At 51.1% G+C, this 11,130-nt stretch overlaps 1 protein-coding gene across 1 annotated transcript in view; it reads left to right on the plus strand.

Annotated features, from left to right (window-relative positions):
• LOC102006353 (sodium- and chloride-dependent transporter XTRP3A) overlaps positions 1–11,130 on the plus strand; it is a 32,603-nt gene that overhangs the window by 2,706 nt on the left and 18,767 nt on the right. Inside the window, exons 2-3 of the mRNA XM_005383468.2 lie at positions 9,411–9,551; positions 10,480–10,571. Of these exons, the coding sequence (XP_005383525.1) occupies positions 9,411–9,551; positions 10,480–10,571 (233 nt within the window). The remainder of the gene's footprint in view (positions 1–9,410; positions 9,552–10,479; positions 10,572–11,130) is intronic.

Raw genomic sequence — 11,130 nt, forward strand, 5'->3', positions numbered from 1 at the left:
GGTTGGGTGGCTCTGGAGTCGAAGACACCTCTGGCCCCAGAAGAAGCAGGAGGCGAGTTGGTGCTAGCCAGGGAAACTTGCCTAGGGTGGACAGACTGGACGCTGTGTAGGGTGGGCAGGTGGGGGAGGCTGCACGGGTGGATGGGGGACACACAGTGGGTCCTGGCACAGTGGGGACCGACCACCTAGCCCCTGCCCTGGAGTCCACCCATCTCAGTAACCAAGGTTCCCCGCAAGCCGGGCAGGTCACACTCCCAGGCTGCACCTCCATGCGCTGCCAGCACCCTTCCCCGCAAAACAAAGAGCTTGTTTATAAACCACAAGACTTCCCTGAACCAAGTGGATTAGCCTTTGTGCTCCTTCCCTGCCTGTGGGGAGGCGCGAGGAATGTTAATTCTGAGGATTTCGATCTGAGGACGGGGCAGCTCCCTCTGCCGGGGGTACAGCAAGCAGCCGTGGCTGCGACAAGATCGCCTTTGAAAAGTCAGCGGTGCTCGCTGAGGAGGAAAGCGGGCTGGTGGAAATGCAGGGCTCTTTTCTCTTTCGTCGTCTCTGGGTGATATCTGAGCGAGAACAAGGAGAGCCCGGCAGAGGGTGCCGGCTGCAGCGGGATGTGCCACTTCCCTGCAGCGCCCCCAACTCGCTAACCCCGCCCAAATGGCTCAAAGCCTTGCATTGTGCTCGGTGCCCTCAGGCCTCCTTCCAGGGGCAGGGGCTGGCACTGCTGTCCAGCTCCTGGTGCTCCGGCCACCTTAATGGGACCGGCGGGTGGCCTGTGTGCCGCCAGCTGCTGGGCCCCATCGGGGGAGCCTGGTGCGTGCCCGGGGCGGGGAGCAGGAACTAATTCACAGAGTTTGCTGCGTGTTTATAGGGGCCCCATCCCAGCGTGTGGGGTTGGGAAGAGATGGGCACGTTGACTCTTCAGAGCTGGCCTTGTCCCCAGAGGGTTGGAGGAGGTCTCTAAGGCGGAGCTGGGAGCCTTGCTTCATCCACTTGGGGTGTGGCTCCCAGGTTCCCCGACTTTTATCACAGAAATGTAATTTTCAGGATGCATCAGTGAGAGGCGCAAAGGGGCTTATCGGGCCGAACTTGAAAGTACCGTGTGCACTTAGGGAAGTTGGGTAGGGGCCTCAGAAGGGAGAGGGGCCAGGCGCTGGGTCTGCTTATGGGGCCTCGGCCCCTACATGGGTTAGCAAGGATGTGCCACCAGGGTCCCACAGCTGCTCGGCTGTGTCTCCATGCAAGCTGTGCGCCTGTGTGGCAGCTTCACCCTGCTGTTCCCGGGCAGCGGCTCCCTGAGGACAGGGTTGGGGGAGCGGAGCCCATAGGTGAGAGGCCCAGGCCCGGAGCCCAGTGTTCTGCGCTGTAGTGTGGGGCCTTCAGGAATTTCTCCTGGGAGGGAAACTAAGCCTGAATAACTTTTGTGTCCTGAAGCTTCTGTTTTTCTTAAAAGGTACAATTTTACTACTCCAAGTTTCCTTGTCTCTTTTTCTACCTTTCTTCCTTCTCTCCTACCTCAGCCTGCTCCCCCTACGCACATACACAGACAGGCACACGCACACGCACGCACACGGAGCCAGACTGTAGTGTGCACGCGTGCAACTCTGTGCGTAGCATGATAGAGTCAGGCCCAGAGCAGCCGCCTCCAACGCAAAGGGCTCCTCCCAGGACTGAGTCAGGTCCCTCGTGCACAGCTGCGGTGTGACCCTCACAGTGGCTCCTGCTAGACATTGGCGCAGGTGTGGACGCATCCCTGCGGCCCAGAGAAGCTAGGCTTAGCCAAGAGCTGGGCGAGGCTGCGCTGAAATAGCATGAGAATGACGGACGTGTGCCAAGGGCAGGGCAGACCGTGCACCTGAGGCAAACGTCAGCCGGGAGCTCTGGGCGGCTGCAGCACTGGCCGGAGAGAGGGCAGGTGGTGCAGGGAGACAGAGCGGGAAGCCTATGGCCTGAGGTCCCCACACCTGGCCTTCATCGTCAGGAGCTGGGACCGGCTTCCCTATGTGACACTCTCAGGGCCACTGTCCAAGAGGGTGGAGGAGAAAGTGCACACTGCTGGCCCGGCATGGACAAAGCAAGGCCCGAGCCAGCCAGGATCACAGGCGCGGAGCAGACCCCAGAGCTTCCTGGAGGAGTCGGGCAGAACGGGTGACCCCATGGGAAGCAAGGGGATCAACACACCCGTCACAGGCCTCTCTGCCACTCTGGGGCCCCAGACTCCTTGGTGCAGAGCCTGCATCAGCATTTTTACATCAAAGGAGTGCAGAGTACTTCCATGGGAAGAGGCCTGGTTAGTAGACTGGTTTTCAAACTGATCACAAAACAAGTATTTCTTTCACTGAGATATATTTGAGTTGGACCATTTTCCCTTATTCTTTGCTGTCAGTTGTTTGAGTTTGACAAGTACAGGCTGCTGTGTTAACACCATTCCTCTGTCCCAGCCATCAGACCTATTTCCTATTCTTATAGTCTTCCCTTTTCCAAAGTGTTGTATAAATGGAATCAGGGGTGGGTAGCCTTTTTAATCTGGCACCTTCCACTTAGTGCAAGAGTCTCCAACCTTGGTCTGTGACCTGTTAAGAACCTGACTGCACAGCAGGTGGTGAACAAGCAAAGCTGCATCTCTGATGACCTGGGGTGGAGCTGAGATAGTGATGCTAGCACTGAGGAGCAGCTTCAAATGGTCTGCTGCAGAGACTGTAGTAAACCAACTTCTTACAGACTGAGATCAAAACCTGACCAGTGAGGGGCAAGTGACAGTCAAGTTGCTTCAAGCGCAGGCTTTAAGTCAGGACCTGACACTTATTTCAGTCCCCATGAGGCTGCTCATTATTTTAGGTACCACTTCCTGCCTCTTTCCCACACTCACACCTGTCTCGGTCGGTTTGGTATGCCCACAATCTAAACCTATGCAGAATGTGTCAGGATTTAGATCAAGAATGACCTCCAAACCTCTCACGCACTCAGAAGTGGGGTGCTTGGGGGTGGTTGGATGCTGAGGGGCACTGTGCTCAATAGTGGATTAAACCCACTGACGGTACCTGGCCCACTGTGCTGGTAGGAGAGGGGTCTGGTCACTGGGCACATGGCTTGGAAGGGTTCATCTTCCTCCCTGGCTCCTCCCTTCTTTCTCTGCTTCCTGGTCACAATGATATGAGCAGCTCTTCTCCACCTACACCTAGGCCCTTCCCCCGTGCCATTTCTGCGTTGGAGCCAACCGACCAAGGACTAAACTGTGAGCCAAAGTAAACCTCCTTTAATTTGGGGGTGTTGGGTGTTGTGTCTCAAAAATGACAAAATGACTAAGACAAAGAGCAGAAAACAAACATCACTAGAGAGCTTCTTTGAAAAGGAGGATGAGCCAGTCATGGTGACACACACCTGTGATCCCAGCACTCAGAAGGCTGAGGCAGAGGGATTGCCCCGAGTTTGAGGTTAGCCTGGGCTACAAAGTGAATTTAAAGCCTGGCTAAACTACATAGCAAGACCCTGCCTCAAAAAAAAAAAAAAAAAAAAAAAAAAAAAAAGAAAGAAAGAAAGAAAAGGAATGGAGGATAGTGAGATAGCAGAAGACTCTAAGACTGTCAACAAAAAAAGAAAAGAAACAAAGCTGCATTTAAAAGCAAATATTGAGTCCTATTTAAATTACAGGTTCATTGCAACAGGTGATTTGTATTTTGCAAGCCTGCTTTGTACATAATATATGGCACCCACTATCCAGCAAAGCCATGAAACCTTCAAAACTCAGCATGGAGACTAAGCACCCTACATTAAAAGATGAGCCTCTGTAATTTTTAAAACAAAATATATGAGCATGAACAATAGATGCAATTATTGAAGGCCACTGCTTCATAAAATGTGTTTGTACTAAGAGCATCATTCTTAGGGGCTAAACACATTGCTAGAGCTAAAATGCCCTTTACTATTGGTGAAGAGTTGGTCCTGCCTGCCGCTGCAGACATTCATCATGAACTTTGAGAAGCTGCAGTTAAAAAGGTGGCACATATTCCTCTTTCAACTAGCACTGCAACTAGACAAATTGATGGAATAGCAGAGGAGAGGGAGGCATAATTATTGGAGAGAATTAATGATTCGCACTAGTGCATAATTCAAACAGACCAATCTATTGATGTTGACAACAAAGAAATAATGCTGCTTTTGTGTAACACGTTCACAAGGATGTGCGTGACGATAAGTTATGTACACTTTTGTTGTCAAGCAACACCACAGCTGCAGAACTGTTCAGGTCTTTGGATCACTCCATACCAGGAAAACTGAACTGATGAGTTTGTATCAGTTTATACAGTGGCTGCCAGGACTGGAGGGCTCCCTGGTTTTACCACTTAGGTCAAAGAGGTTGTATTTGCACATGAATCTACACACTGTGGGATCTCTAGAGAAATGCTGGCCAGCTGCAGAATGTCACCTGAACCTAGCAATGTTTTGCAGGATGTGATTTAAATTGTCAACCTCATTAAAGTACATGCCCTTAACTCACATCTGTTTGTGCACTTCTGTGAGGAGATGGACTCTAAGCATATATGTATTCTTTAATACACAGAAGGGAGATGGCTTCCTAAAAGTAGGTCGCTGGTCAGATTTTGAGTTATGTGAGCCATGTAAGAGATTTCTTTCAGGTAAACAGTCCCTACTGGCAGTACACTTCAGTGACATAGAATGGGTTGCAAAACTTGCTTAACTCATGTGACATACTGAACATGCTTAACCAACTCAGTCTGTCACTACAGGGGAGAATGACAACTGTGTTCAAGTCAGCAGATAAACTGGTTGCACTCAAAGCTAAACTGAGGGTGATGAGTGAACACTGGGACTTCTGACATGTTTTAAATATTAGCAGAGATTTTTGAAGAGACTGAGCCAGGGCCTTCATTCTCCTAGCTGATACATGACCACTTATATCGGGATAGAAGAGGATTGATGGCTTCAGACTGCAAATGATAGTGACCTTAAAAATATGTTTGAGAAAACTTCATATCTCTGTGTATTCTGGATTACATTAAGTCAAGGTGGAATATCCTGAGGTTGCCACAAAAGTACTGAAAGTCCTGCTCCCATTTCCACCACCTAGTTGTAAAGCAGGTTTTTCTGCAACCAAAACAAGATTAGGGAATAGACTGAACCTAAGCAACACACTTCAGATGTCACCGTCTCCCATCACCCCCACCTAAGACCATCTACTTGCAGGAAAACACTCTCAGGGCTCCCACTGATTCTGCATTATGGTGAGGAATTTGTATAATTATTTCATTATATATGACAACATAATAATAGAAATGAAGTACACAATAAGTCTAATAAGCTTGAAACATCACAAAACCACCCTCTGCTCCCATCTAAACCAGTCTTTGGTACCAAAAATGTTGGGGACCACTGGCTTATAATGCTTTTAAGATTCATCTATGTTGTTGGGATATTCATAGTTTGCTCTTTCCTTTTTGTTGTTGTTTTTTGGTAGTTTTGACACAGCATTTTGCTATGCAGTTCAGGCTGGCCTTGAGCTCACTTTGTAGCCCAGGCTGGCCTCGAACTCACAACAATCCTCCTGCCTCAGCCTCCCGAGTGCTGGGATTACAGGTGTGTACCACCACATCTGGTGTTCTTTCTTACTGGCTAAGCAGCATTCTATTGTATGGATATACCATGATTTGTTTATTCATTGATTCACATTAGCTTGTTTCCAGTTTTCCAGCAACTATGAACAGAGCCACTATGAATACTTGGATGTAAAGTTTTGTGTGAACATCAATTTTCTTTTCTTCAGATAAATGCCTAGGAAGAGCGCCGCTGTATCATACAATAAATGTATGCTGACCTTCATAACAAAACACCAAATGCTGGTCAAAAAGGTTCTCCCATTTTATATTCCCATTAGCAACCTATTGGACCTTCTCCAAATCCTCACCAGCACTTAGCATTGATAGCACTTTGAAAATTTAGCCATTCCGAAGAATGTGTAGAATATCATTATGGTTTCACTTTGCATTTTCCTAACGAACACCAGAACTGAACACCTGATGTGTGTATCTGCCAGTCACAGGTACCGCTGTGGCTTGACTGTGCCTCCAAAGCTCATGAGTTGGAAGCCTAACCCACAGGCAACCTTGTTTAGAGGTGAGAACTTTGAGAGATGTGTGTTAGTTGGCTTTTCCTTGCTGTGACAAATACCTGAGGATAACCACTTCAAGGAGGAAAGGTTCTTTGAGGATCACTGTTTCAGAGCATTTGATCCACGGCCAGCCGGCTCCATTGTGCTTAGCTGCATCTGTGGCAGGGTAAAAACACCATGGACGATGGTGTGGTGGAGAAGAGCTGCTCACCTTTGGCAGGCAGGAAGTAGAGAGATGGGGAGAGTCAGGGAGCCTGTGCTGCCAGGCCTCCTCCTTCCAGCTTTTGTGTGCCACCCGGGCCCTGCACAACTGCATGGTGCCACCCCATTCAGGGTGGGTTTTCCCACACATGCCTGCTGTCTCTGGAAACACCCAGAAATGTGCTTTGCCAGTTTCCCCACACATTTCCCAGTCCAGCCAACATGACAATCAAGATTAACGATCACACGGTGATTAGGTGGTGAAGGCTCTGCCCACAGGAAGGGATGAGTGCCATCCTCACAGGAGTGGGTTTGTTCTGAAGCTCAGCTCAGCCCCGTTTTGCTCCCTTGTGCCCTCTCTTGTGCACACACCTCACATTATGGCCCCGCCAGACCCCCATCATCAGGAACCCGAGCCCGCTGAAGTTAGACTCCCCACAGGTTACCTGGTCAAAGACATCCAAGACGCAGCATAAACGGGCCCAGATGTGTATTCTTTAGGGAAAGGTCTGCTTAACATCTTGTACATTTTTTGAATGAGAATTTGTTTTCTTTTTACTGAGTTTTGAGAATTCTTTATATATACCTGGTGCAGTTATTTTCCCATATGTAGGTTTTGCAAATATTACCCCCCAGTCTGTGGTTCACCTTTTTGTTCTCTGAACTGTTTTTCACAGCAGGTCTAAAGGCCTGTTTGTCAACTTTCCTTGCTGTATTATTAAAGACCTTCGCCTGACCCAAGGTCACGAAGTTTCTCCTGTTCTTGAGATTCTGCAGTGATGGGTTGTATATATGGGTCTATAATTCCTTTCCAGATTTTTTGTATAAAAAATGTGAAATATGAGTTGTGCCATTTTCTGCACAAGGATGTTCAATTCTTCGACATCATTCATTTATTGACAAAATCATTTCAGAGCACATTTTCCTGCATTAGGTGCTCCCTGAGGGCAGGGAGAGGGACGCTGTCACTGAGAAGCAGGACTAAAGGCCCCACACTCCTCCTGGGCCTTAGGCCTGTGTCTCTATTTGGCCTGGGCAGCGGGCCAGTGGGCAGGCCGTGCCACTGAGCCCAGCCAGCCTCAGTATTGCTGGGAGTGGTGCCCAGAGACATTGGTAAAAGTGGGATTATCCTGCGACCTCTGAGGTCTGCATGCTGCTCCACACAGGCTGTGAGAACGGCCGTGACAGGGCTCTCAAGGGAGGGAGCCACAGACGGCGTCTGTCTCCTTTGCCACCCAGAGAAGCCGGTGAGATGCCAAGAGAAGAGGGTGCAGGGCAGGAAGGGACGAGGCCAGGAGAGCCCCCAGCAGAGTCCTGGAGGGAGAGGGTGGGTTGCCGAGGCCCCGCCTGGGCACAGGAGGAGCTGGGCGGGGCTGGGATGGTGTGCGGCCCTCACTCTCCCCTGCCCACCACCCCTGCCACTCCCTCCCTGGGCTCTGTCCCAGGCTTGCTACTTCTGAGATCTGTCGCCCCAGCGATAACCAAGCGGCTGGGCCAGGCTGTGTCCACGGCTTTGGAAAGGGGCACAGCCTGGTGTCCACCATGGCTCAGCGCACAGTGGCCTGGTCTCAGGGCAACTCTCTGCAGCTGCTCAGGGTGAGGCAAAGGTCCCTGTGTGGTCCAGAGCGCGCCTGACAGCCCACTGGTACAGCCCAGTGCGCATGCGCTACAGAGGTAGTGTGAGTAACTGGGCAGGGCTTATGTAAGGACAGGTGTTTCCTTGTTTACCTTCACACCTGAGGAGTCAGCTGGCACTGGACCCACCTGATCCCTGCAGCTGTGGCCTCAGAGTTCTCTTTTCACCTGAGTTCTCTTTTCACCCACCCTCCTCTCTCACTGCACTTTCCCCAGGTGCCTGCCTTGGCCAGTCAGTGCTTAGTAAACGAGTGTTTCCGACATCGCGGCACATGGGTATCACAAAAGCTGTGCATAGACCCCAAGAGTGAAGAGGGGGAACTGATTCGCAGACTCACGGAGCGTGAGATCAAACTATGCAGAGACTCAGTAGTTCTGGCTCTGAGCAGCCTTTAGTTGCTGACACAGGAGAGGCAATGGGGGTTCAGGCAGAACTGGGTCAGCAGAGACCTTCAGGAGGGCACTCCAGGAGCTTGAGGTGATGGCTTTGCCTCTCAGGCTGGCAGCTTTGAAAATTTTTGATAATTGACATTTCTGCATGTGATCCAGCGAGGGATAGGGGATGGGTGAGTAGGTGCATGTCTGAGTGGAGGGGATGGGTGGATAGACAGGAGGATGGGTAAATAGACGAATGGGTGGATGGATGAGTAAATGGATGATGTATGGATGGGTGAATGAACAGATGAAAGGGTGGATACATGGGTGAATGTGTGGATGGGTGGACGGATGTGTAGATGATGTACAGATGAGTGAAGGAACTGTGGATGGATAAATGAATGGATGTATGGATTCATGGATGTATGGTTGAGGGGATTGGCAGATGGGTGGATGATTTGATAAATGGATAGATGGATCAGTAGATGAATAGATGAGCAGATGAGTGGATGGGTAGATAGATGCATGCATGGATGGGTGGACAGATGCATGCATGGATGGATGAATGGGTGAATGGAATGCACGGGTGGATGAATGGGTGAATGGATGGGTGGCTGGCTGGATGGACAAATGATGGATGAATGGGCTGTGGAAGGATGAATGAATGGTGCATGAATTTATGGATGATAGTGGGATGAATGGATCAGTCGATCAGTGAATGAACAAATGAGCATATAGGTAGATGAATGGACAGAAGTATGTGTGAGTACATGAATGGATGTATGTATGCATAGATGGATGAATGCATGCATGCATGGATGGATGGATGGACCCATGGATGGATGGATGGATGGTAGATGGATGAGAGGAATGACAGAGGGATGGATGTGTGGATAGGTAGGAGACTTGCAGACAGAAGAATGGAGACAGGCAGGAAAAGGGATGAGTGGGAGGTAAAAGGGGCAGTGGACAAGGGGAAAGACAGGCTGATGGGAGGGTGTTTGCATAGCAGGGCAGCCCAGTATGACCTGTCTGGCACTGCTGGCCTGACCTCAGCTCTGGGTGCCCACAGGTAGCTTCCTGATCCCCTACTTCATCATGCTCATTGTGGAGGGAATGCCGCTCTTGTACCTGGAGCTGGCGGTGGGGCAGCGCATGCGGCAGGGCAGCATCGGTGCCTGGAGGACCATCAGCCCCTACCTCGGAGGTGTTGGTATGTGGGCCCCCTTCTGTCCCCTCCCACACAGAAACATCATACTGTTCCCCCGGGTGGCACAGGGGTGCGGGTGGGGGTCTAACAGCAAGCACAGGACCCCAGAGAGAGCCAGTGACTGCAGTGACTGGGTGAGCTGATGGCCCAGGAGCTGCCAGCAAACCTGGGCTGAGCAGGGCTGGGACCCGAACCACGGGGAGGCCCCGGGGCACTGACACACCTGGCTTCTCTTCTCTGGGCCTCAGCACGGAAATCTATGGAAGGGAATTCACTGCCCAGCTGCTCTGTAGCTTGCTGATGCCAGTGGTGTGGTTTTCCACCATGGCCTAGGCCAGACTTGCAAGCTGCCCCGCATGTAGGATGGGAAGGGTGGGGACAGTGCTCTGGAGGGCCCGTGTGGGCTCCCTACACCCCAGAGCACCCTTGGTGGCCAGCTCTACGTAGGCTCCACACAGGCCTACCGTGCCTCCATGCCTCATACCTCCTCACCCCAACCTGACACCACAGAACAGAGTCGGCCCCTGTGACCCAACCTCGGGTGAGCCAGAGCAAGGAACTGTCCTACTGGACACATGGGTGGCACACGGCAGTGACAAAGTGTTTCTCCCAGAGGTTTGAGTCCTAGCTCTGCCACTCACTAGCTGGGTGGTCTTGGGCCAACTCTGTGCCTCAGTGGTCTCCTCTGTGACATGGGGACAATTCTGTGATGAAGACCACCTGTGTGAAGTACTTAGCACAGGACCTGGCACTTCATCTCAACAATGTCATCAGCCTCACATCTCAAAAGAGAAAAAAGGGGTTGGGGAAAGAAACAGCCTCACAGAGAGGCCATGTTTCATGTGGAGGGGTTTCTTGGCCCGTGAGGAGTCACTGCAGACGGTGGGCCACTCACACGTGGTCCCCATCATTGCCCTCTGCTTCCCCCCAGGTGTGGCCAGTGTGGTGGTGTCTTTCTTCCTTGCCACATACTACAACATCATCAACGCCTGGGGGTTTTGGTACCTCTTCAATTCCTTCCAGGTGAGCCAGAAGGCAACAAGGAGCAGATGCGGGGCCCCCATCTGGGAAGGGGAGGAGGAGGCAGCCTCAGGGGTGCCAACAAGTGGCAGGAGGGACTGGGGAAAGCTATGCACCCCAAAGAGTGGATCCAAGATCCCTCATGTTGCAAGCCAGGGTATATGAGTGTGTGTGTTTGTACACATAGTAGGAGGAGCTGGTTCACAGCTTTCATAGGCTGTGACCCCCAAAATATTAAGAATGATCTCTTAGTGGGTCCAGAAGCAAATCCATGGCAAGAACTGATAGTGATTTCCATATCCCAGCAGGACTGTAGGACTGTTCCTCCTCTTCTGTCCCCTTCTACTCCTTCCTGCCATGGCCACTTATCCTGACAGGTTTTAGATGATGGGTTGAGTCCCTCCCTTTCCTGCCAGACCCCAGCATTCTCCCAGAAGAACCACTGTTACCCTTTAACACAGCAGGGGCTATTCCCACAGACAAAATTCTGCATAGGACCTTTCTGCTGCTCCCTGGAGTTCAGTGATCTCCAAGATTTTTGGCCCAGGAATGGTTTCATGGA

This window comes from Chinchilla lanigera, unplaced genomic scaffold (assembly GCF_000276665.1).
Source record: "Chinchilla lanigera isolate Chin_1 unplaced genomic scaffold, ChiLan1.0 scaffold00019, whole genome shotgun sequence".
NCBI lineage: Eukaryota > Metazoa > Chordata > Mammalia > Rodentia > Chinchillidae > Chinchilla > Chinchilla lanigera.